General features: G+C 46.6%; 2 protein-coding genes across 11 annotated transcripts in view; one reads left to right on the top strand and one right to left on the bottom strand.

Annotated features, from left to right (window-relative positions):
* The window catches only part of MAST2 (microtubule associated serine/threonine kinase 2), a 219,652-nt gene extending 211,388 nt beyond the window's left edge, over positions 1–8,264 (top strand). For 3 of the 10 annotated variants that reach the window (XM_035018675.1, XM_035018678.1, XM_035018673.1), the window contains 13 exons: positions 689–821; positions 1,579–1,744; positions 2,301–2,402; positions 2,655–2,777; positions 2,956–3,065; positions 3,393–3,547; positions 3,794–4,062; positions 4,171–4,368; positions 4,990–5,213; positions 5,393–5,515; positions 5,936–6,072; positions 6,187–6,380; positions 6,687–8,264. In XM_035018675.1, coding sequence (XP_034874566.1) covers positions 689–821; positions 1,579–1,744; positions 2,301–2,402; positions 2,655–2,777; positions 2,956–3,065; positions 3,393–3,547; positions 3,794–4,062; positions 4,171–4,368; positions 4,990–5,213; positions 5,393–5,515; positions 5,936–6,072; positions 6,187–6,380; positions 6,687–8,194 — 3,442 coding nt within the window. In that variant the 3' untranslated portion in view covers positions 8,195–8,264. The remainder of the gene's footprint in view (positions 1–688; positions 822–1,578; positions 1,745–2,300; positions 2,403–2,654; positions 2,778–2,955; positions 3,066–3,392; positions 3,548–3,793; positions 4,063–4,170; positions 4,369–4,989; positions 5,214–5,392; positions 5,516–5,935; positions 6,073–6,186; positions 6,381–6,686) is intronic. The other 7 variants (XM_035018682.1, XM_035018677.1, XM_035018679.1 and 4 more) reach the window with 4 other exon arrangements.
* Positions 8,265–12,335: 4,071 nt separating this feature from the next.
* PIK3R3 (phosphoinositide-3-kinase regulatory subunit 3) overlaps positions 12,336–25,930 on the bottom strand; it is a 120,558-nt gene continuing 106,963 nt past the window's right edge. Inside the window, exons 8-10 of the mRNA XM_035018667.1 lie at positions 24,424–24,498; positions 23,822–23,992; positions 12,336–15,788 (exon numbers count right to left, since the gene is read on the bottom strand). Of these exons, the coding sequence (XP_034874558.1) occupies positions 15,590–15,788; positions 23,822–23,992; positions 24,424–24,498 (445 nt within the window). The 3' untranslated portion in view covers positions 12,336–15,589. The remainder of the gene's footprint in view (positions 15,789–23,821; positions 23,993–24,423; positions 24,499–25,930) is intronic.

The following is a 25,930-nucleotide window of genomic DNA, read 5'->3' as shown; positions in this document are numbered from 1 at the left end:
TACTTCTCAGAGAGCTCAGAGGTAACAGAAATCATTTTCTGAGAAGAGTACCAATTAGGAGGTGTGTGTGACTCTGCTTTGGACAGGTTGAGTTCACGGTGCCTGGAAGACATCTGGGCAGTTAGTAGGCATGGAGCTCATAAAGAAAGTCAGATGCTGATTTGGAAATCAGAATAAAGGGGTGGCAGGGTGAAGCCTTTGTCATGAAATGGAATGACTCAGTCAGGGTATGTGACGGGAAGGAGACCATTTCCTGTGAGCTCTTATCTCTGGTTTCTCCCAACCAGTCCTTCTTTAAAACCAGCTGTGGGCACAGCACAAGATTATGCGCCCCTTTCCCCTCTCCCTGAGCCTGGGTATTGTGAGCCACCCAGGTGAGGAGAGCCTCGGGCTGAGGCTGATTGCTGCTGGTACCTGCCCACAGCAAAGAATACGGTTGAGGGCAGTAAACGGTAATGAATTGGGGGAATGGGCAAGAGGCAGGTGAGTTGCTTGTGCAGAATGCAGGACTCACAAAGCCAGAGATGCCTTTTCTTTCACAGCTGCCTGGCTCCCGGCTGAAGCTACCCTGCTTAAGTCCCACAGGAAACCTATAAAAGCCTGAGTGGGAAAATTTGGCATGTACTAAAATCAGCACTCTTGGAAAACCAGGAAATAACCCCACACTTCTGTGTCTCTGACTTCCCAGCCTCCTGATTACATCCATGGGGCACATCAAGCTTACTGACTTTGGCCTTTCTAAAATTGGCCTCATGAGCCTGACAACAAACTTGTACGAGGGCCACATTGAAAAGGATGCCCGGGAGTTCCTGGACAAGCAGGTAAGGAAGAATGGTTGAGACCTTGTGTGTTGAGGTCCAGACTTTAGAATATGTGGTGAGGGGCCACATACTTAACCCTGTAGCTACATGTTGAGACTGGGAGCTCCTATCTTTTCCGCCTTTTGGCTCCAGGGAGGCATTGAGGTAAGGGCTCAAGAATCATAGTGGATATAAAATCCGAAATCATTTTCTTCCTTGGGGTTTGGAGAAAATAGGTCATATAACCATTGTTACTCTCTGAGACTAACATGAGATTAGTCCTGAGCCTCCTAGCCTCAGTCAAGGGCAAGGCTCTTCTGGAGTCTGTTGTTCTTGGAACACGGCTCCAAGTTTCCACCAGGCTGTGGTCCAGCTTCCTGAGAGTAGCCTCTAGATGTTCCCTGATTTGACAGTTCAGATGGTAACTGTTTGCAAGTCCCTGTGAGTAGTCATGTGACTGTCGGGGCTGTCCTTTGAGAGACTGGAGGGCAGAGGCCAGTTTTGGGAACTAGATGCCATAAAGAGGTGTTGAGCGCTCAGGGGGTGGTTGTTCCAGGCTAGAATTATATGTTTTGGTTAATTGGGAAGAACATAAACTCACCCCACCAACAGTTCCAAGTCTGATACCCTGGGTTCCTGTTGATCTTGCTCTTTAACCAAAGTAAGCTGAGTCTTCATTCAGAGATTTCTCCAGAGGTGGGACCATCCCTACCCCTTCAGCCATGATGCCAGTGAGCTGCCTCAGGAAGCTGAGGTAGCCTGGCTTCTGTGTGCCCAGGTATGCGGGACCCCGGAGTACATCGCGCCTGAGGTGATCCTGCGTCAGGGCTATGGGAAGCCGGTGGACTGGTGGGCCATGGGCATAATCCTGTATGAGTTCCTGGTGGGTTGCGTCCCTTTCTTTGGAGATACTCCGGAGGAGCTCTTTGGGCAAGTGATCAGTGGTAGGTACCATCACCCAGGCACCCTGGGGAGACAGAGTCTGGATCCACAAATATGATTTATGCATGCACCTGTGAGGCTTATGTTGTGAATTCGTGTGTGTGTGTGTGTGTGTGTAGTATGCTTGCCTCTTAGATGTGTGTGTGTGTGTGTGTGCACGCGTGCATGTACTCTGTCACCCGGGGCTTGTTCTGATTGAGTTTATGTCTCCCCCATGTGGGCGTGAGTGTGCCTGTGGTGTGCGTGTCCTGTGAGTATGAGGTTGTGTGTGTGTGAGTGTGCTGGTGTCTGAAGTGTAGAATCAGGCTGAGCTAGAGCTTCAGGACAGGGAGTCCTGGATCACAGGATGGGCCATGGGTGAGCGGGTGTGAGACCCCCTAGGAGGACAGGAACCTATAGAACTTAAGGAGTTGGCTTTCAGGGGCTCTGGGCTGGGCCCTCTATGCCTCCCTCCCCATATCTTATCCTAGAACCTTCCTCTTTATGACCCCACTCTGCCTGCAGCCTCTGAGACCCTCTTCTAACCCACTCCTTCCCTCTTTCCCCCCAAATCTTCAGATGAGATTGTGTGGCCTGAGGGGGATGATGCTCTGCCGCCAGATGCCCAGGACCTCACCTCTAAACTGCTCCATCAGAACCCTCTGGAGAGACTGGGTACAGGTAGGACCGGCCCCACTGACCTTTCTCACAACTTGGAAGAGGGAGATTGAGTCTATGCATCCGGAAAGCTCAGGCTTCAGGTGTGGGCAGTGCATGTGATCCTGAGACTGCCCTGCTCTGAGCCCAAGAAGAGAGGTGCTAGAGCTGAGGCCCTCAGGACTGGCCTCTGAGGTCTGGCTTCTCACCAGATCTGCTGGTCTGGACTCCGCGTAGCACATCCCGCGCCCTTGCTCACGCCCTTCCTGTCCACAGGCAGTGCCTCTGAGGTGAAGCAGCACTCATTCTTCACCGGCCTGGACTGGACAGGACTTCTTCGCCAGAAGGCTGAATTTATTCCTCAGCTGGAGTCAGAGGATGATACCAGCTACTTTGACAGTAAGGCCACTGGTGGGACGGGGAGGAGTGGGGATCCTCTCTGTTTGCCCAGAAACACCTGTGCACCCTGAACTTGGCATTAGGAGCAACTTCTCCAGGCCCTCTGAGGTCTGATAAGGGTCAAAAGGAGGCACCACCAGGGGCCTCTGAAGGGACCCGTCCTGTGTGTCTGATCCAGCCCGCTCAGAGCGCTACCACCATGTGGACTCAGAGGACGAGGAAGAAGTGAGTGAGGATGGCTGCCTGGAGATCCGCCAGTTCTCTTCATGCTCTCCGAGGTTCAGCAAGGTGCGACAGAACAGGCCTAGGCTGGGCAGAACAGGAGGACTGGGAGAAGAGGGCCTGTCAAGGGCCATGGCTGGGGGGCAGGTGGGGAGAGCAGGTGACGGGGCTGCCCCTAGGAAAAGAGGAAGAAAGGGCTGGGCCTGCCTATGACAGAGACTGCAAGAAGCACTCCAGGCCCCCTCAGTGGAAGAGCTGCTTCCTCAAAGATTCACCTGGGGTGGAGGAGGGAAGGGCAGAACTGGTTCCAATTCCTGGGTGTCAGGTGCCAAGGATACTTCTGGGAGGTGAGGCTGCTGGGGCCTGTCCCCAGCACAGCCTCTGTGCCCACAGGTGTACAGTAGCATGGAGCGGCTCTCGCTGCTCGAGGAGCGCCGGGCACCGCCCCCGACCAAGCGCAGCCTGAGCGAGGAGAAGGACGACCGCTCTGACGGCCTGGCAGGGCTGAAGGGCCGAGACCGGAGCTGGGTGATTGGCTCCCCTGAGATGTGAGCACCCAGAACTCCCCTGGGGCGGGCAGCACAGCCATCCGTCAGGTGTTGTAGGTCATGGGCGAGATCCAGATGCGGGGCGGAGCGCTGGTGGCAGTGAGCGGGGGGCCTCAAGCACAGCTTCCAGAGGAGTGTCTGAGGGAAGAAGTTCTGTGACTTATAACCCTTGTGAGCTCCTACGGAAAGCCTGGGCTGGAGGAGGGAGACCGCCTGCCTGTCTCACCTGGGCCTGGTGTCTCATAGATTGCGGAAGCGGCTGTCGGTGTCCGAGTCATCCCACACAGAGAGCGACTCGAGCCCTCCGCTGACAGTGCGACGCCGCTGCTCAGGCCTCCTGGATGCTCCCCGCTTCCCTGAGGGCCCTGACGAGGCCAGCAGCACCCCCAGGAGACAGCAGCAGGAGGGTACATGGCTTCTGACAGCCCCTTCTGGAGAAGGGCTATCTGGGCCAGTGGAGCGGCGGCTGAAGCTAGATGAGGAGCCCCTTGGCCAGAGCTGCGGTCCCAGCCCAGGTGTGGCCCAGCAGGTGGCCAGAGGGCCTGCAGTGGAGGCAACTGCAGGCAGGCAGGGTGGGGAGGCTCGGCGGCATTGCAGGTTTCATTGCTCACTTGGGCCCACAGCGGTGGAGACTCGAGGAGGCCGTGGGACCCCACAGCTGACCGAGGGAGCCACAGCCAAGGCCATCAGTGACCTGGCGGTGCGCAGGGCCCGCCACCGGCTGCTCTCCGGGGACTCTGTGGAAAAGCGCACCACTCGCCCCATCAGCAAAGTGATCAAGTCTGCCTCAGCCACAACCCTGTCCCTCCTCATTCCTGCAGGTAGGGCCCCCAGGGAACTAGGATAAAACTCGCAGGAAGGGCCGTGGAGTCTCTGTGGGTCTATAGCAGGGGTCTGCACGTGGCAGCTGTGTCTGTGCCTTGTGCCTCAAGGAGCGGGAACTCGAGAGGCTGTGTGTCATGGCTGCCCCCGTGTTAGGAGGTGAGAGGTCTGTAAGGGTGTACAGTGGTGTCAGGTTGCCCTGTGCACATGCCACAGGGCAGGACGGCACCGGGTGACGAGTGCCAGCTCTGAGGCAGAGAGCTTACATTCAAATCCTGGCTCCATCACCAAATGGCTCCTGACTTTGACAAAGTTGCTTAACCTCTCTGAGTCTCAAGTTCCTCATCAAAAAACTGGTGGTAGCTCGTAGGGCAATTGCGATGTTTGAATACGTACGGGGGTACAAGGACACCCTCAGGGCTAGCTGCCGTTGCCTCCTGGGGAGGGTCTGGGCACATGAGGAGCTTGGCTGCTCCAAGTCTGTGGGGAGGACGTCCCTGGGCCTAGGCTCTGCCTGTGGCTACAGCTGCCTGGGATCAGCAGCCTGGATGGGGCTGGGCTGGGAGCATGGCCAGCCCGGGGTCCTCTGACCTGCTCAGTCCTGTCTTTTCCTTCTCCAGAACACACCTGCTCTCCACTGGCCAGCCCCATGTCCCCACATTCCCAGTCATCCAACCCATCATCCAGGGATTCTTCTCCAAGCAGGGACTTCCTGCCAGCTCTCAGCAGCTCAAGGCCCCCCATCATCATCCACCGAGCTGGCAAAAAGTATGGCTTCACCCTGCGGGCCATCCGTGTCTACATGGGTGACTCGGACGTCTACACTGTGCACCACATGGTGTGGGTATGTTTAGCTCCCATTTTCATCACTCCTCCACCTTCCCCTCACCAGGGCCTGTCTGTCCCTGCTTCTGTCCCTGCCCACACTATCCTCAGGGGCCCAAGGAGGGTGGGTCCCAGCAGCACCAGGCCCCACACTTCACGCTCAGGCCCAGGCTGAGGACTGTTATCTCCCTGGGGCAGCACGTGGAGGATGGAGGTCCAGCCAGTGAGGCGGGGCTTCGTCAGGGGGACCTCATCACTCATGTCAACGGGGAGCCTGTGCATGGGCTGGTGCACACAGAAGTGGTGGAGCTGATTCTGAAGGTTAGTGCTGGGTGTGCTGCCTCTCTGGTCCCCAGAGGACTCCTGCCTTGTGAGTCTGTGACTGGCCATAGGGGAGTGGGAGAGTTGGGCACACGTGGCACTGAGGACAGAGGCACCCAACACAGGGGGTTTTCACTGGAAAGCAACATCTTCACTGACCAAGGCCCAGGCATCCTTCTGAGCCATGGACAGGACTGCAGAACAAGGCAGATGAGCCTCTTCTCTACCTTCTCAACCCCAAACTGCCCAGGCTCCACTTGGAGCCATTTCCTAATCCGCGAAGAGGGAAGGAAGGCCTGTGGTTCAGACTTGTTAATGCAGGGGCAAAAGCTAGAGCTGTGGTGTCGCCGTGCCCGAGGGTAAGGGCGGGGGCAAGAATATGCTCACTACCTTAGCTTGGGTTCACGCTCTGTTCCCCAGAGTGGAAACAAGGTGTCTATTTCAACAACGCCCTTGGAGAACACATCCATTAAAGTGGGGCCAGCTCGGAAGGGCAGCTACAAGGCCAAGATGGCCCGAAGGAGTAAGCGGAGCCGGGGCAAGGATGGGCAAGAAAGGTGAGCCAGACTGAGCCACCTGGGTGGCTAGCATGTGCTGGGGACCCTGGCCACTGGGCCCAGTATATGCTGTGCCCTGTGCCCCAGCTCAGCCCTTGACCCTTGTTTCTGCAGCAGAAAAAGGAACTCCCTGTTCCGGAAGATCACCAAGCAGGCATCCCTGCTCCACACCAGCCGCAGCCTTTCCTCCCTTAACCGATCCTTATCATCAGGGGAGAGCGGGCCAGGCTCTCCCACACACAGCCACAGCCTTTCCCCCCGATCTCCCACTCAGGGCTACCGGGTGACCCCCGATGCTGTGCATTCAGGTATGAAGTGCTCCCTGCAGATCGCAGAGACAGCCCCTGGGAGGTGGGAAAGAGCCTAGGCCCTCTGTGCTGCTCTGTGGCCCCACTCTGAAACTCATTCACCCTACCCCCTGAAAGACCCAGCAGTCTTAGGGAGGAGGGGGCGGGGGTGGAGAGGACCTTATTTCTGTAGCTTGGGCTCTGGATCCCTGCTGGGGTCGCCTCGATCCTGGGACATTCCAGGGCTAGCCCTGTCTTGCCCCTCAGTCACTTCTATCAGCTAACATTGCTCTGCCTTTTCCTGTGTGTCTGTCTGTGTGTGCACAGTAGGAGGGACTTCGTCACAGAGCAGCTCCCCCAGCTCCAGCGTGCCCAGTTCTCCAGCCGGCTCTGGGCACACACGGCCCAGCTCCCTGCACGGCCTGGCGCCCAAGCTTCAGCGCCAGTACCGCTCTCCGCGGCGCAAGTCGGCCGGCAGCATCCCACTGTCACCCCTGGCCCACACCCCTTCCCCACCGCCAGCAGCTTCACCCCAGCGCTCCCCATCACCCCTGTCTGGCCATGGAGCCCAGGCCTTGCCCGCCAAGCTTCACTTGTCGCCTCCTCTGGGCAGGCAGCTCTCACGGCCCAAGAGTGCGGAGCCGCCCCGCTCACCACTGCTAAAGAGAGTACAGTCCGCTGAGAAACTGGCAGCCGCGCTTGCTGCTTCAGAGAAGAAGCTAGGCACTGCTCGAAAGCATAGCCTGGACCTGCCCCACCCCGAGCTGAAGAAGGAACCGCCACCCAGGGAAGTCAGCCCTCTGGAGGCGGTCGGGACCAGGAGCGTGCTGTCTGGGAAGGGGGTGCTGCAGCCTTCTCCCTCATGGGCCCTCGGCACCCTCCGACAGGACCGGGCTGAACGGCGAGAGTCCCTGCAGAAGCAGGAAGCCATCCGTGAGGTTGACTCCTCCGAGGATGACGCCGAGGAGGGGCCCGAGAACGGCCAAGGTGTACAGGAGCCCAGCTTGGCACCAAGCCCGGCAGTGGGCCGGGTGCCCCCCCTCGCAGGAGCAGGAGAGGGTGAGGAAGAGGATGCCTTCTCGTCCAGGGGTCCCCAGAGTCAGGGCCCGGTGGTCCCAGGCCTATTGACAGAGGTCACGCTGAAGCCTCCCAGAATGGAAGGCCCTAGTGTCCCCCAGAGGAAGCTTGGGATCCCACAAGCCTTTGAGGAGGCTGCCAGCTCCTCATCAGCGGCCCCCAGCCTACGTAAGGCTGGCCGCACAGACCCCATCCCTCCTGAAGGCTGCTGGAAGGCCCAGCCCTTCCACACCCAGGCACTAACAGCACTTTGTCCCAGCTCTTCAGGACTTATCCCCACCAGTCGCTCTGCTGCCACCTCCACCTCTGGAGAGCCAGGCCCATGGTCTTGGAAATTTCTTATCAAGGGTGCAGACAGGGCATCCCCAAGCAGAAAGGCAGCAATGGAAGGTGGGATGGCCAGCTCCCAGGATTTGGAAACCATAACTCCAGCCCACCCTGAGAACCTGTCTCCCAGACAGGAGGGGAAGTCCTGGCCACCTGGTGCTCCTGGGCTGGTCCATCCACCTCCTGAGTTTCCCCACCAGAGCTGGCTGTGGGAGCCCACGGGTGCACAGAGAGAGAAAGAGGAGCCAGCCCTGGGCATCACCGAAGTGCCTGATGCCTCAGGTGACAGGAGGCAGGACGTTCCATGCAGAAGCTGCCCCCTCACCCAGGAGCCTGGGCCCAGCCTACTCCGGAGGGGCCGAGAGCCAGGGGCCCCTCAAAAGCATCAGGACTTGGCATTGGTACCTGATGAGCTTTTAAAGCAAACATAGCCATTGTTTGCCATTTCTTGCACTCAGACCTGTGTAATACATGCTCTTGGAAACCATCTTTGTCTTTTGCTTCGTTCTTTCAGTCAACACAAATGTACCTCAAGGTCTTTGTTGCTGCTGGGAATACAGTGGTGAATAACACTTTCCACTGTCAGGGGAGGGTTACCTAGCCCAAGTTGGCTTCCCAGAGACTATGACATCTGAGCTCAAACCTGAAGAACAGATGATAGGTAGTAGTTTGCTGGGTTAGAAGAGTGGGGATTAGTCCGAATATCCAGGCAAAGAGTACAGCACCTACCATATACCTGGTATATTCAAGAAACTGAAACCAAAGTGGAAATGGGTCTAGTGAGTTAGGCAAGGGCCATATTTAATGATACTTACAGTTTAGACTTTCTGTCGGTGATGGGGAACCATGGAAGACCACGTAGCAACTAATAGCTCTGCTTTATAGAGGAGGGAAACTCAGGTTTTCAGATAGTAACATAGCTTGGGCAGAACTAGGATTAGAACCTAGGTCTTTCTGGACTCCAGAAACCACCTTTATCTTCTTAGTTGGAGTGCTTCGTAGCCAGAAAATGAGTAAAAAAGATGGAAGGAGGTGGAGTTAAACTTGGAATATATTTGAGGTACTTGATGGACATCCAGAAGGTAACTGGATGCATGGGCCTGGAACTCAATAGGAAAATCTAGACTGAAGATAGAAATTTGAGAGCCATCAATGTATCAATAGTGGTACACTGAGGAACACTATCATTTAAGTCAAAGAAGACTTAGAAGCATCTAGAAAAGAGTCCTAAAATCCAAGAGAGGGAAGAGTTTTGAAATGGATGGAGAAGTTACTTGTTAAAATGTTGAAGGCCCACTTAAGATGAAAATACAGAATTGCCTTAATGTTTGTAGTCATTGAACCCTTCCTGGGCTTTTGTCAGGCAGGCCTTACCAATGGAGGTGGACATCGCTGAGGCGGACACCTCAGCATTGGCAGGTGGGTGAGTGGATGGTGTGGGAGCGGGGAGGACATCTATGGGACCATTGTGTTGGAGGAGTCAGGAGATGGCATCACAGGGGCAGGAGAAGGGCTGTGATGGAATACCTCCATGGTGATGCAGGACTTTTCAAACTGTGGTGTTGCACTGTCCCATAATCCAATGCTTAGGTTTGAAAGAGAGGCGTCCAGAGGCTTGGAGACAGGGTGCGGGGTATGCCTCAGGGCCACTGGCTGGGGGCCTCCTGCACCCCGCAGCCTCTGTAACCTTGCATGGAGAAAGCTGTGGCCGCCAGAGGGCGTGCCCTGCCCATGGCCCATCTACAAGTAGATGTCTGGCCCCTTAGCCTTCAGTCCCTTCTTGAACTCACTTCTTCCTTCAGCCGTTCACTGGCAGCAGACCCTCAGCCAGCCTGTACTGGATGCTGGGAACACAGGTAACTGGTTGCTTTGGGGAGCCTCCCACGTTTATCAGGATCTGGTTAGAAGCACCATAGCAAAGGTGAAGGAGGTGGGGTAGGCACATCTTGCAACAGTTCCTGTGAGAAAGGAACGGCCCCCTTGGGGGGTTGGAAAGGGGGGGTGGGGAGGGGGGGGAAGGAGGAGGCACAGAGATGCTAAGCCTCCTGTAAACCATAGGGCAGCTGCCCCAAGTGCCAGTGGTGCTCCCTTTGAGAAACACCGCCAAATTAGCGTGAGGGGTTTCTGAACGATAACTGCAGGGAAGTGGTATAATCACATTTATGTTTTAGGAAGACGCTGGCTGCAGCGTAAGGAGGCTCTAGTGGAATTCGCAGAGCAGAGAGAAAATGATGTAGTGATGCGTTATAGTGATCTGAACTAGGACAAACTTGAGGATGAACCGTGTAGGAGCCAGACCCGGATTTGGCAGCCATCAGCAAATAGACAGTAAGGCCAAAGAAATAGATGGCAATTGTACAGAGAATATGCAGAAGAAAAACCCAAGACATTGGGACTGGCTGAAGGGAAGGATCCAGGGAAGAGTAATAAAGTAGGGGAAGAGATCCTAAACTTGGGAGAAACCAGACCACTTTAAGAATTTTGTAATTTACCCTAAGAGTGATTGAAAGTTAATGGTTTTACACAGGTTCAGATTTGTATTTTGAAAAGATAACTGGTTGTTATGAGAATGGACTTGGGGGCAACTATGGAAGAAGGGAGGCCTGTTCAGTATTAAGTAGTGAAGAAATGAAGTTGGGGAGAAGTAATGTCTTTGACATTTAGGAAATAAAATTGATATAGGTTGTCGGTGTGTATTATGTCATCCTGAAACATAGGAAGTTCTCAAGGATGATGACTGCATTTCTGACTTACATAACCAAATGAGGCATATAGTGCTACCACTGAAATGTGAAATAATGAAAGAGAACCTGGGCTAGGTGGTGACCCTGCATTCAATATGCTGTGAGGTACCTCCCAATAGAGGATTGAGCAGGAGAAACACAGACATAAATGGCCTAAAGATGGTAGATGGAATCATGGATGTGGATAAAATTGCCAGGGAAAAAGACCTTGTCCAAGAGAATTAAAAGGAACAGTCAGAGATCTAGGAGGAAAACCAGATGTTGAGTCATCATGAAGTCCACGGGAAAGTTTTTCATGGCAAGGAGTCAAGGATGATGGTTATTGAAGACCTCAAGGAAGGAGAGCAGTTTCAGCTGGTGGTGGGACCTGTACCGAAATGGTGGAGGAGAGAAAATAAAGACAAATTTAAACAGTTTTTGTAAAAAGGTTTGGCTTTGAAGAGGGGCAAAGAGATAAAGGGATACAGGATTCAGTAGAGGTTAGGAAGTGGAGTGAGACACATTCTACCATGTTTAAATGTCAATGGATGATCCGGTTGAGAGAAAACAACAGTGAAAGAATTGACAACTGATCATGGGAAATTCCTGAGAAGAAGGGAGAAAACAGGATACAAAATTATACAGATTGTGGAAACATGGCTTTTAGTTGGAGGGGGGCTACTTTAACAGGTGAGAGGCAGAGGAGTTAAGTAGATATAGGCAGGTTTGTAGGTTTGGTGGTAGAAAAGTAAGGGAATTCATAGCCACGCATACGTTTTCTCTGTAAACAAAAAGTTTGCAATGCCTGTGGGACACTCAAGGCCCCAGTGGAGCTATCCAGCCAATAGGTGGAGTTCAGAAGACAGGACTAGGCTGGAGACAGGAATTTGAGCATCCTATGCAAAGAGTAGGAACAACTCTTGGGATTTGGGGAAATCCTCTATAGTTCCTAGGAGTGGGGAGAAAGGACGTAGGCAAGATAGAGCAATGGACTATCCCCTACCCAGTCTGATTTATAATTCACTACACACCTGGGTGGGGCCTGAGAGACTACATGAGAACTACAATGTCCTATGCAAAGAGGTGGTCACATTTTGTTAATTATGTTGACATATAGAAACCGTAACAAAGTGCTGTGGCAGGAGGGTGACAAGGGCCTTGGGCAACAAACATTTTCCCTGCCCCCAGAATAGACTATGGAAATACTTTTATTTCCAGACAGAAAGATGTGATGAGAATCAGTAAGCTGGACTTTCTAATACTTCAGAATGGGGTGAGAAGGAAAGCGCTCTCAGATTTAACTTTCTCAGGACTAGTTTCTGAGTCTCACTGTGTCCTGTGCTGGATGGACAAGATGCTGGCATCATGCCTATTAGGGTCAGCTTCTCTTGTTCAGGGGAAGAGCGCCTCTGGTGGCCCCGTTCAGCCCCAGGACCAATCTTTTGGTGCTCATGGGAGAGGTTTGGGAGTTTCAGGGCTTTCAATAGCCTAATCCTCCTCTTGCGGCCCACCCCTAGCCCACCCCTCCATAGCATGAGGACAAAAAGGTGCTTTATTGCAATGTCTTTATTGCATTACTGGAGCAAGTTGGCCAGACTGTCCCCTCTTGGGGAAGATAAAAAAACAAAAGACCAAAAAGTATCTCCCCTCACTTACCCCCCACCCTCCCCACAACTGCACAGCAATGTCTGAACACATCTGGTGACAAGAACAATTTGCAAAAGTGGTCTAGGAACTACGTTATGAACTGTCCCAACACAAGACATATAGTTGGCTTCTTTGTGAATCAGATATTTTTACGTAAACTACGTGGTTTTTTGTTTTTGTTTTTTTTTTTTTAACTACATCAAAGACAACAGAAGAATAGGTTTTTCACAAGTAACAACAGGGCACCAAAGTCACATGCTGGAATTTGTAAGGAAACAAGGTTGTCACAAGTGGCTAGAGCTAGGGCAAGGATGAGCAGCTGACAGCAGGGAGCCCAGCCAGGCCCCCATCTGCACCCTCTGCTTTGAGGCCACAGAAGCCTCACAGAGGCCTACTCTGGAGTCTTAACTGGCAACAGAGACCACCTTGTAACCAGGAATTGTCCAGATGCAATTCTTGGCCAAGAGGACCCATGAAGCTGGTTCCTTGCAGCAAGAAGAGGAGACCTATGGAAGACGCCACATTGGCTATCAATGCTTCTTTAGAGCACATGAGGTCCAGAGTAAGTGGGAGGTCCCATCAAGGCTTGGAGATGGAGTAGGGGAGGTATTAGAAGTCCTCAACCTTGGCCAAATCAGTGGTAAGGACACAGTTAGCCTATACAGTCCTGAGCCCTGGCCAAGATTTACCATCTATGATCAGGAAGAGACAGAGACCATTGTTCTGTGATGAAATCTCCACCCGGAAAAGATGGGCCTAGGACCTGTGTTCAGCCAGCTTCAAGCTGCTTCCATGCTGATGGCTGGCTTCCCCAGCCAGAAAAACAATGAGCCCCCTGGTCTTTGTCTGTCTCTTTACTCTCTGCTTCAGTGAAGCTGCAGTTAGGATGCCAAGAGAGAAAGAGTCCAAGGGCCTAAATCATGGGACAGGACACAGAGCTAGCTAGGCTCAGATGAAGGCCGCCAAGACCATGAAGTATAGGAGCTGCATACTACCCCTCCATGTGGTTAGCAGATTGGTCCCTATGCCATTTCCACTGGCTCAGGATCAAGCAAATCATATGGCAACTAGTCAGAAGAGATACTTTCCAACTTCTCAAATGATCCTTAGTTCCCACAAAGCAACAAATTCAAGAATGAAAAATAGGAAAGAAAAAGTGAAGGAATATAGGATTAAAAAAAGAGCAGTCCTTCTCCACAAGCCAGTCCTTATATGTAAGTTTAGGTATTAGATGGTCCTAGCTCCCTCCCCACGCACCCTTTGTATCTGCCTAAAAAGGAGCAACACACTGCTCAAGGTCACAGGCGTGCATCCTTACTCCCATTTTATTTTAAAGAGAGTCAGAACACACTAAATTTTAATACCAGAAAGGAGGGGTTTCTTGCACCCAATCTGGAGCATCCAACTGCTTAAGCAGGTTCAACACCAGGTGGAAGGCCATCCAGCAGCAACTAGCCTGACATCACTCAGTAAAACCTTCAAGATTTCAGCCTGGCAATGTGGAGAAGAGGTGTGCAGCTGGCTTTCAGCTAAGGGCTTAAGTCAGAACATGACACTGGAAGGATGGGTTCATCTGTCTGCCTCGCCTAATCCTGAAACTGCAATGGAACCAAAGAAAAGCCGAAGATAGGCCCTTTCCTTCCTATCCTCATTGTTAGTAACTCTAGAGCTTTTTCCAAAATTTTTCATCTATTTTTATATCATGGTCCATTCTAGACCTTGTCACCAAGACAAGTGCTCAGGGAAAGCAGTATTTATTTTTTCATTCCATAACTACAGCTTTCCTAGCTGTAAACCTTATGTACCAAGACCCAGATATTGGCTGCTTCTCTAGTTCAGCCAGGACGCCTGACTGCACAGCTTTGGACTCAAACAGCTGACTCACTCTGAGCCTATTATGGTTCCAGCATTGGCTCAGAGGCAGCTGAACTCTATTTGTCGAATGAGTGTTGACTGATGGAGGTGGGGCATAAAGGAGGTAGGAGTACACGCCTGCCCCCAGCTCCATTCGCCTAGCTTCACTCAGCTGGAAGGCTTAAACCACATGGAGCGGAAGATTCCTGGCCTAAAATCAGGGCCACTGGAGCATGAGGACCGTCTGTGCACATCATCTTAATGGCAGGCTCACAAAAATGGCAAAGAGAAAAACTTCCAGATGGCTTTTACTAACAGTCTATAAACTCCAAGCCATTATTTCCTCTCCTTACAAAAGTTTCAGAAACCACTGCATGGAAGCACACGGGTAATGTGGATGACCCTCACCCTAGACACCAGAGGCTCCGCGGTCCCTGACAACAGTCAGGCTCCCTTCCTGCTACAACCTTTGCCACCCATGGCTCCCCTAAGCCCTACCCAACAAAGGACAGGGAGATGAAGGGAAATTAAACCATGTTTCCTGTTTCTGCAGGGCCTTCAAATTTGGGAAGCACATATAAGACTGTTGTTCTATATCATTATTTGGTATATCAAGCCATCTAAAAGCACTGGATTGCACCTTTTCTTTACTCATACAAACAAGTTACAAAAATTTTCAACAACAGATCATTCTTTAGGCTAAGGAAACACCACACAAGCACCAACTTCATTTTATGATTCAAAGTTCACCATGCCCACAAAAAGAACACTATTTCTCATCTCTGAGAAACAAGGGCAGGGCAGGAGTTACACTGACCAATTTTAGTGTTTGCTAAAACTAACAAATTCTAGTTTTCCTTTCACTTTCAAGTTTTGGTACAGAAGTGTGCATTCAGATACTAGTGCTGTCTTCTTCCATCAGACCTTAGTCTGGCAACAAACATTGTTCTGCTGAGATCAATTTGGTTTCTAAACATAATGCTTCTTTAGAGGGAGGAGCTACTGAGATGTTGACGCTTAGCTTATGTTAGTTAGTAAAGTACCTTCAGTTGAAGGTGTTTTTACCCCCTTGACTAAGATTCTCTCAATGAAATCCCAAGCCTCCCCATTTTCCTTTGGTTGTCTTTTTCACCAAATGCCATTCTACCACAGAACCAAAACAGCCTTCATTTTAGGAGGAAGTTAAGAGAGACCGCCAGATCAAAACAGAACTCCCCAGAGCCATGCCCCTGCCACATTCCCAGAGACAAAGACCAAGAGAGGACGTGGACTCTTCAGAAATTTCCAACCCCCTACCCCCATCAAACCTAATGTGTTCTTTTGAGGGTGCCTGGCTAAACAAAACAAAAGCCCCAGTGAAACAGACTTTCCAAAAAAACATCTGCTTCCAGCTTCCTATGTCAGTGCAGCGGCCCAGCTGAGTCTCAGAGAACCTCAGGCCTCTTGTGCCCCCATCCTGGCCAGCTGCCACTCGGCCTCTCCACATTCACAGAATCACTTCTTGTGCAAAACAAGCAGTCTACGTAGAAAGAATGCCCTCATAGTCTAATAAAAACTGTAGGAAAAAAATGCTAGAGAGCGACCTCTCTTCCCACGCCCTCTTTATCTGCAGAGTGAGGGCATCTGTGCGTGGACAGGGTAGGCAAGCCTGACGTTGAGGGAGTCGTTGTGCTGAACGAGGGATGTCTGCTGGTAATGGAGCACCAGCTCCTTCAGTGAGCTGTACAGGTTGTAGGGCTCTGCAAAGCCATAGCCCCGAGCAGTGCTGTAGATCACACAGTGCTTCACTTCCCCATCGGCACTGCAAAGACACAACACACAGACACCACAGGGAATTAAGGCAGGTAACGACAGATAAAGAGACCCCCAAATGACCAGAAGTCTGAACAGTTTTTCTGCAAAGGAGGAGGTGTAGAAGTGTTTTGCCAAAGTTTGTAAAATGTCACGTCCACATGTGTCCCCTCGCCCCCTTACAAACTTATCACAGAGATATCTGTCACCTCGCACCAAGACCTGGTGGAATGAAAATGGGTGGCTGAATTTAATCACTCAGCTCTGCATCTTCATGAGGCAAGAATGCACTGGAAAGAGAACACTTTTTTTTTTTTTTAAGTATACAAATCAGTGATTTTTAGAATATTCACAAGGTTGTGGAACAATCACCACTATCTAATTCCAGAATATTTTCATCACCCTAAAAAGAAACCATATACTCATTAGCAGTCACTCTATTTCTCCTCCCCCTGGACCTTGACAAACACTAACAACTTTCTGTCTCTGTGGATTTGCTTCTTTTGGCATTTCACATAAATGGAAGCCTTCAATATCACGCAACCTTCTGTATCTGATTTCTTTCACCTTAGCACATTTTCAAAGTTCATCCATGCTGTAGATACATCAGTACTTCATCTGTGGCTGCATAATATTCTGTCTGGAGAGCCACATTCTGTTTATCCATTCATTAACTGATGGACACTTGGCTTGTTTCTAATTTTTGACTATTTATGAATAATGCTGCTCTGAACATTTGTGTACAAGTTTTTTGTATGGACGTACTTTTTAATTCTCTTGTATCTAGAGAGAGCCAGGCGTGGAACTGCTGAGTCATATGGTATCTCTTTTTGAGGAACTGCCGAACTGTCTTCCAAAGTGGTTGTACCATTTTATATTCTAGCCAGCAGTGTACAAGGGTTCCAATTTCTTTACATCCATGTCAACACTTGTTATTGTCCATCTTTTTTATTATAATGATCCTAGTGGTATCTCATTGTGGTTTTGATTTGTACTTCCCTAAGGACTAATGATGTGGAGCATCTTTTCATGTGTTTTTTGACCATTTATAGATCTTCTTTAAAGGAATTTCTATTTTCTTCGGGTAAGTACCCAGTAGTCCACTTACTGAGTCATATTAATTCTATTTTTAATCTTTTGAGGAACCTCCATACTGTCTTCCATAGTGGCTGCACCAGTTTGCATCCTCACCAACAGTGCACAAGGGTTCTTTTTTCTCCACATCCTTGCCAACACGTGTTATTGACTTTAGCCATTCTGCCAGGTGTGAGGTGGTATCTCATTGTGGTTTTGATTTGCATTTCCCTGATGATGAGTGATGTTGAGCATCTCTTCATGTGTCTGTTGGCCCTCTGTATGTCTTCTTTGGAAAAATGTCTGTTCAGGTCCCCTGCCCATTTTTAATTGGGTTATATGGGTTTTTTGTGTGTTGAGTGGTCTAAGTTCTTTATATATTTTTGGTTATTAACCCCTTATTGGATATATCATTTGCAGAAGTCTTACTCTCAGTCAGTAGGTTGCCTTTTTGTTCTGTTGATTTCCTTCACTGTTCAAAAAGATACATGCACCCCTATGTTTACTGCAGCATTATTTACAATAGCCAAGATATGGAAGCAACCCAAGTGTCCATCAAGATAGATGAATAAAGATGATATGGGAGATACACACACACACACAGAGGAATATTACTCAGCCATAAAAAAGAATGGAATCTTACCACTTGCAACAACATGGATGGACCTGGAAGGTATGTTGCTAAGTGAAATCAGTCAGAGAAAGACAAATACCGTATGATTTTACTCATATGTGGAACTAAAGAAACAAAACAGATGAACAAACAAGGGGAAAAAAGACCAAAAAAACCTCGACTCTTAAATACAGAGAACTGGTGGTTACCAGAGAGAAGATGGGTAGGGGGATGGGTGAAATAAATAAAGGGGATTAAAAGCACACTTATCTTGCTGAGCTTTGAGAAATGTATAGAATTGTTGAATTATGTAGCACACCTGAAGCTAATATAACACTATGTTAATTGTACATGAATTTTTTAAAATGTGTATCCAAATCCTTTACCATTTTTTTAAATGTCCATCCAATTTTTAAATTGAGGCCCTTGGGGTTTTTTTACTGTTAAGGGTTATGATTTAGACACCAGTTGCTTAACAGATACATGATTTGCAAATATTTTCTCCCATTCTGTGTGTTGTGTTTTCACTTTGATAGTGCCCTTTGATATAAAATGTTTTTAATTATGGTGAAATCCAAATTATCTAGTTCTTTTGTTGTTTGTACTTTTGGTTTGCAAGAAACCACTGCCTAATCCAAAGTCACAAGGGTTTATTTATGCCTATGTTTTCTAAGTATTTTATACTTTTAGCTCTTTTAGGTCTATGATCCATTTTGAGTTAATTTTTATATGTGGTGTGAGGTAGGGGTCCAACTTTATTCTTTTGCATGTGGCTTTCCAGGTGGCCCAGCTTCATGTGTTAAAATGATTTCCTCCCCATTGAATGGTCTTGAGGCCCTTGTTGAAAACCAAATGACCATAAATGTAAGGGTTTATTTCTTGACTCTCAATTCTATTCATTGATCTACATGTTTATCCTTGTTAGCATCTCACAATTTTGATTACTACAAACAAACACCTTTGTTTTTTAAGTTTTGAAATCAGGAGGTGTACTTCAACTTGCCTCTATTCTTTCAAGATCATTTTGGCTGTGCTGGAACCCTTGTACTTTCATATAAATTGTAGGATCATTTTGTCAATTTCTGCAAAAGTCCAGCTGAAAATTTTGATAGGGATTACATTGAACATGTAGCTCAATTTGGCAAGTTATTTCTATTGTAACAATATTAAGTCTTTTAATCCATGAACACAGGGTGTCTTTCCACTTATTTAGGTCTCCCTTTGAGTTCTTTCAATGATGTTTTATAGTTTTCACCATACAGCTCTTGCATTTCTTTTTGTTTTAATCCTACTACATATTTTTGATGATATTGTATGTAGCATGCCTTCTTCATTTCATTTCAGTTTGTTTGTTACTGGTATTTAGAAATACAACTGATTTTTGAATCCTGATCTTTTAACTTGCAACCTTGCTGAACTTATTAGCTCTAATAGTTTACATCTTCCTTACCAAACTGGATGCTTTTTATTTTTCTTGTCCAATTACCTTAACTAGAACCTTCTGTACAATGATGGTGAGAAGTGGTGAGAGTGGACATCTTCGTTTTCTTCCTGATCTTAGGGGAAAGCACTATCTTTCACCATTAAGTATACTAGCTCTGAGTTTTTCATAGTTACCCTTTATCAAGTTGAGGAAGTACCCTCCTATTCCTAGGTTTTTCAGACTTTTTTTAAACATGAAAGAGTGCTAGATTGTGTCAAATGGTTTTTGTGATTCTACTGAAATAACCATGTGATTTTCGTCCTTTATCCTATTATGCAATATATTATGTTCATTGTTGTTTTTTGTTTTGGGGGATTTTTTATATTGAAAAAACCCTTGCCTTCTGGGATGAATTCTACTTAGTCATGGTATATAATCCTTATATGCTGCTGGAGTTGCCTTGCTAGTATTCTGTTGAGCATTTTTGTGTCTGTGTTCCTAAGGGATATTGGTCCATAGTTATCTTGTGATATCTTGGTCTGGTTTTGGTATCACAGTAATACTGCCCTCATGAAATGAGTTGGGAAGTGTTCTCTCCTCTTTTTGTGGGGAAGAGTTTGTGAAGGACTTTTGTTAATTCTTTTTGAAAATATTTGGCAGAATTCACCAGTGAACATAATTGGGCTGGGCTTTTCTATGTGGGTAGCTTTTTTTTTTATTATTAATAACCCAATTTCTTGTTATAGTTCTATTCAAATTTTCTGTTTCCTCTTAAGCCAGTTTTGGTGGTTTGTGTGCTTCCAGGAATTTGTCCATTTCATCTGGGTTTTAATTTTTTGGTATATGATTATATTCCCTCATTATCTTTTTTTTATTTCTATAAGGACTATAAGTAATGACCCCTCTTTCATCCTGATTTTAGTAATTTGTTTCTTCTCTGTGGGGATGGGGGCAGTTTAGCTTGAGGTTGTAATTCAGTTCCATCCCAACTTTTGGTTTCACGGATCTTCTCAATTGTTTTCTACTCTTTATTTCATTTACTTCCATTCTAATCTTTATTATTCCCTTTTTTTTTTTTTTGCTTGGGTTTAGTTTGCTCTTCCTTTTTTAGTTTCTTAAGGTGGAAGGTTACTTTATTAATATGTGATCTCCCTTTCTTTTTTTTTTTTTTTCTTTTTAAAGATTTTATTTATTTATTTGAGACAGAGAGAATGAGAGAGAGAGAGCACATGAGAGGGGGGAGGGTCAGAGGGAGAAGCAGGCTCCCCGCCAAGCAGGGAGCCCGATGCGGGACTCGATCCAGGGACTCCAGGATCATGACCTGAGCCGAAGGCAGTTGCTTAACCAACTGAGCCACCCAGGCACCCTGTGATCTCCCTTTCTTAACATAAATGTTTAGTTATAAATTTAGCATTTAGCACTGCTTTAGCTGAATTCTGTGAGTTTTGATAAGTTGTGTTTCTGTTTTTTCTCATCTCAAAGTATTTTCTAATGCCCCTTGTTTTCTTTTTTTGATCCACTGGTTATTTAGGAATGTGTTGTTTACTGTCCACATTTGAGGATTTCCCAAATTTCCTGTTTTTGATTTCTAGTTTCTTTCCACTGTGGTTAGAAAGCATATTTTGTGGGATTTCAACACTTTTAAATGTATTGAGACTGTGGCCTAACCTATGGCCTATCCTGGATAATGTTTCATGTGCCGTTAAGAAGAATCTGTATTCTGCTGTTGTTAGGTGGAGTGTTCTGGATAGGTCTTCTAGGTCTAGTTGTTTTATAATATCGTTAAAATCTTCTGCTACCTTTCTGATCTGTCTAGTTCTATCCCTAATCAAATTTCTTATCCCAAATGGCAATAAGGATCACAAGTGTTCACTACCTGAATCCTTAACCTAGTGAATACAGGCATTGCTGGCTGCAGGTCTTTAGCCTAAGAAGGTTGTAGAGTTAAGCAATTTCTTCTTAGGCTTCTTGATGATGTCATTAACAAATTAAAATGGAAGAACAAATGAGTTCCATGTGTGATTTCCTACATGATCATGTTAATTCTGCTATGAGAATCTCCTAAAAAACTGAACATATTCATATTCTTACTTCAGCAAATGTTCTAAGTATACTGGTAGATTACTGTAGGCAGGCTTCCTATAGCCAGAATGGCTGGCAAACAAGTGGGAGTCTTTGTGATGCCAGACTCTTTTGCTTCCAACCATCCTCAGTGTGAATGCCAACATGATATACGACTGCAGATGTTTTTCATAATCAAGGGAATTCCACACTGTTGTGGACTTAATGGTCAAGTCTGTGGCTAAAGGAAGGAGAAAAAGAATACACCTCCTCAAGATACTCAAGCTGCTCCTTGGTCTCCCAGGAATTACCTGAGCTGCTGGGCAGTATCTTCCACCAGCCAAGTCCTTGACCCACAGGCTGCCACCCAATGACCTGGGTGAGGGTGCCAATGCACTGGGCTTATTGCCTTTCTTCTTTTTATTTTTAAAAGATCTCAATTTCTGTAAGAACCACCCTGTCTGGGCATTTCCACTCAGGTAACTTAAGCAGCCCGGGTAAGAGAAAAAAGAAATGTTTTAAATAATTGTAGGGGCACCTGGGTGGCTGAGTCCGTTAAGCATCTGACTCTTGGTTTCAGCTCACATCATGATCTTGGGGTCCTGGGATCAAGCCCCAAGTCAGGCTCCATGCTCAGTGGGGAGTCTGCTTCCCCTCTCCGTCTGCTTCTCCCCCTGCTTGCGTGCTCACTCACTCCCACTCTCACTCTCTCTCTCAAATAAATAAATCTTTTAAAAATATTTAAAATAATTGTATCTTTGTAAAACAGTAATCCAATGCACTTTTCATGTCCTCCCCCATATTCTGCCCATAGATATCCCATTATTCATCCTTTCAAAGTCCAGTTCAAATGCTACCTCTTCCACAAAATCTCCCAACCCTCTCCTTCTCCACCAGAATTAATAGTTCTTCATGTGTACAGCCTACTGATGATACCTATTTCACAGTGATTCTATTTATCTTGGATATTTATAATTGTGAAATGAAAAAAAATATGGTGCAACAGAAAAACGTGGGCTTTGAAACCAGGTAAACTTGGATTCAAACTCCGACTCCACAGACCAACTAAGGACGAGATGATCACGTGAAACACTGGGCACTCTGTTAATATGAGTGTCTTTTGTCCATTCTCACCACCTTGCCCTCTTTGAGGGCAAAATCATTTTGTTATTTTTGCTTGCTTTCTGCCATGTCCATCAGTAGCATCATTATCATAATAATACTGGTAGACAACATTCACTTATTATGTACCAACATTGATCAAAGCACATTACATGTATTAACTAATTTAATACTTATAAAAACCCTCAAGTACATATTATTATCCTTATTTTTCAGATAAGGAAACTGGACAAAGAAAGGTTAAGTAATTTACCCTAGGTCACAGATCTGGTAAGTAGAGTCAGGATTTGAATGCAATATATTTGGTACCAAAGCTTGTTCTCATAACAATCATAATATACCTTCACTCTAAGTATGGTCTTTGTCAATGAAGGAGTATACACAACACTTAGGCAAAATGTCACAGACATGGTTAGTTGTCCCCAGAATTTCACTTTCCATTAAAAAGAAACTAATAGAGGCACCTGGGTGGCTCAGTCAGTTAAGGATCGGACTAGTGATCTCAGCTCAGATCATGATCTCATGGGTTGTAGCGTGGGATCAGGCCCCACGGGCGGGCTCTGTGCTCAGCAGGGAGTCTGCTTGAAGAGTCTCTCCCTCTGTCCCTCCCCCTACTCTGCCATGCACTTACTCTCTCTCTCAAATAAATAAATCTAAATAAATAAGTAAATAAATAAATGGATGGATGGATGGAAACTAATAAAATAGGCTTTTCCAAACAAAGTCATAAGATCATCTTATAGAAAATACCAACATTTTCAATCACTACCCCAAAAGAAAACTACTTAAGTACAAAATTTAGATAGTTTTTCTTCTGAAGTAAAAACAGTTTTTTTTTTTTTTTTAATATTTTATTTATTTATTTGAGAGAGAATGAGATAGAGAGAGCATGAGAGGGGGGAGGGTCAGAGGGAGAAGCAGACCCCCCCGCTGAGCAGGGAGCCCGATGCGGAACTTGATCCCGGGACTCCAGGATCATGACCTGAACCGAAGGCAGTCGCTTAACCAACTGAGCCACCCAGGTGCCCAGTAAAAACAGTTCTTAATCAAGCCTTACTTAAACAGACATTGAAGCCCAAATTAGACATACAGGAGACTACTACAAAATTATGTGATTTTTTAAAAAAAATTTTTTCAATTAATTTATCTATTTAAAGTAGGCTCCACAGGGCGCCTGGGTGGCTCAGTTGGTTAAGCAACTGCCTTCGGCTCAGGTCATGATTCTGGAGTCCCGGGATCAAGTCCCACATCGGGCTCCCTGCTCGGCAGGGGGTCTGCTTCCCCCTCTGACCCTTCCCCTCTCATGCTCTCTGTCTCCCATTCTCTCAGATAAATAAATAAAATCTAAAAAAAAAAAAATAAAGTAGGCTCCACAACCAATGTGGAGCTTGAACTAGTGACCCTGAGATCAAGGGTCACACGCTCTACTGACTAAGCCAGCCAGGCACCCCTCCCTAGGCGATCTTTCAATTGAAGATCTCATTACTTTTCACAAGTACCTGAAAATCCAACAGCAACATCATAGGGCTAATCTGCTTACCATTTGAAATTAAAATCCCCCAAATAATTTCAGATATCATTTCTCCTAAAGCAACTAACTGTTTTCTTTATACAAATATTAAAGGTCTAAGCCACTGGTCCTCATTACTGTACTTCAAATAATTTTTAATTTTTTGAATTTTATGAGGGGTTGAGTTTCTATTAATCAATGCAGAAATTTTCAAAAGGTTAAACCGCAGAGAAGACTTACACCACAGAGCAAGCATAACATCCTTTCTTGCTACTCTCACGAATTAAAAATGCACCATCAGGTTTCCCATAAAGCAAGTCCTCTGCTTGTACTCGATTGATATCCTCAACAAACCAGGTTTTCTCATCATAATGGGGCAGGTTTTCATCTTCCTCATTGATAAAATAGGTCCTAAAAATTAAATGTTAAAATATTATTCTAACAATCAGGTTACTTACATCTAAATGCAAACTCATGAATAAAACACTCTTCTAAATCTTTAACCACGAAATGACAAAGTAAAACTACAATTACTTGGGACGTTTTTTAACAACTTTGTTATTTGCTATGGTGCAGAAAACACGAAATTCACACCTCTCATCCAATCAGCTGACAAAGAATGTCTGAATGAGCAAGCTTATGCACCCAGATTTCACGTGGCTCAGCAGGTCTCTGACCTCAAGTGCCTCTACTCTACAATTCAATTCAATTTAAAAGAGGTGGCAAAGTCCTTGATTCAATGTCCTCAAGTGACAATGAGAGCCAACATTTAGCATGTATAAAGAAGCCCCACATCTTAGATTGGGAACAAAACCCCTCTGATAGAAAGGTAGAGAACTTACTCATCAGCATCCTCATTCTTGATTCCCAGCCAGGCATTTAGGCGCTTCTGTCTCACGCCTTTGTGATTGAGCCACCTGCCGGAAGGAAGACACCAGTGTCAGTATCTGTGCAAACTCTGCCTAATGTAGACATGTCCAAGCCAACCAAATTTCCAAAGTCCAGGAACCTCTTATTTTAACCCACTCCCACTAAAAGTGGCCAGAGACTTCCTTAAACTAGTTTCTCCTTAACTTTTCCTCCAACTTTCCACAAAAAAGCAGAAACACAGGGAGTTATCTGAAATTAGGCACTTCTCTCATTTTTCATTTTCCTTTTCTAGAAGTTTGTACCACCATAAGCACACATATACTTTCACTTAAACACATGGGGACATCTGTTTCTGAAATCATTAGTTATGTGAGCATGGTGTCACATTTGCAATCTCCACTAAGCCAGAAGACTCAATTCCTGTGTGGCCCACTACATTGAGTTAAACATTCTAAAACAATTTCAAGGTCTATTCTTGTACCTAAGCAAGCCACAAGAAATTCAGGATGGCAATCTGAGTAATTAATATAAATTTACCTCATCACTAGGCAAATCATAGTATTTTAAAATATACCAAAACTTTAAATGTAAAACAACATACCATTAAATTTAGTTCCACTGACATGGCCACTGGTCTAAAAATCTAAGTGAGTATAAAAACTCTTTCACTCATTACCATCCTCCAACCAGGCTCCGATCATTCAGGTCTCATCATAAACATCATCTCCTCAGGGAGGACTGCCCTAATTATCCCAACTAAGGCAGTCCCCTTGTCACTCATTTTCTATATTTTACCTTATTTTATCATCTTCATAGCACTTGCCTGAAATTCATTATTTTATATTTTCACTTATGTTTGTCTCCCCTACTAAAATGTAAGAAAGGGGTCTGTCCTATTGTTCATGGCTATTCCCAATGCTGAAAACAGTGCCAGCATATAGTAGATCCTCAATAAATATCTCCCTAAACACCCTAGTTATCTTTGCTAGCAGATCATGATTTATCACCCATGATGTTATCTAAACTCTCTTTTATATTAAGTTTACATAATTTGTTAAAGGAACTTTCAAGGTCTAGTTTGCCACACTTATTCATGCCTCTTGGGATGGTGTATTTTTTAATAATCTCATCACTTTCCAGAGCAAACAAGAGCTTCCATTCATTCCTTTGGTCTGTGGCATAAGCCTTCTTCTTGGGCCTTCTTCAGCTTCATTATATAACCAGAATCACATAAGCTTTCTGAGAACAGACACACCCTGATTTTAGACAAGGTACCTCCTTGCCTTGTTTCCAAGGCTCTTCTGTATGCTATGTGTACTTGCTTGACGTTTGTTTTTTGTCCACAATAGCAAACTGAAATGATCTCTAGAAAGGAGTTATTAAAAACTACTCAGCACAGCATAGTTCTAATTGTTTGCCCCCAAAACTTATCACCTTAAATTTTATTCTACTGAAACTCAATAGCCACTGTCCCCACCT

The sequence above is a fragment of the Mirounga leonina genome, unplaced genomic scaffold (assembly GCF_011800145.1).
Source record: "Mirounga leonina isolate KUSES-001 unplaced genomic scaffold, KU_Mleo_1.0 Mir_173, whole genome shotgun sequence".
Taxonomy (NCBI): Eukaryota; Metazoa; Chordata; class Mammalia; order Carnivora; family Phocidae; genus Mirounga; species Mirounga leonina.
Note: the sequence above shows the minus strand (reverse complement) of the source record. Positions and strands in the feature narration are given on the sequence as shown.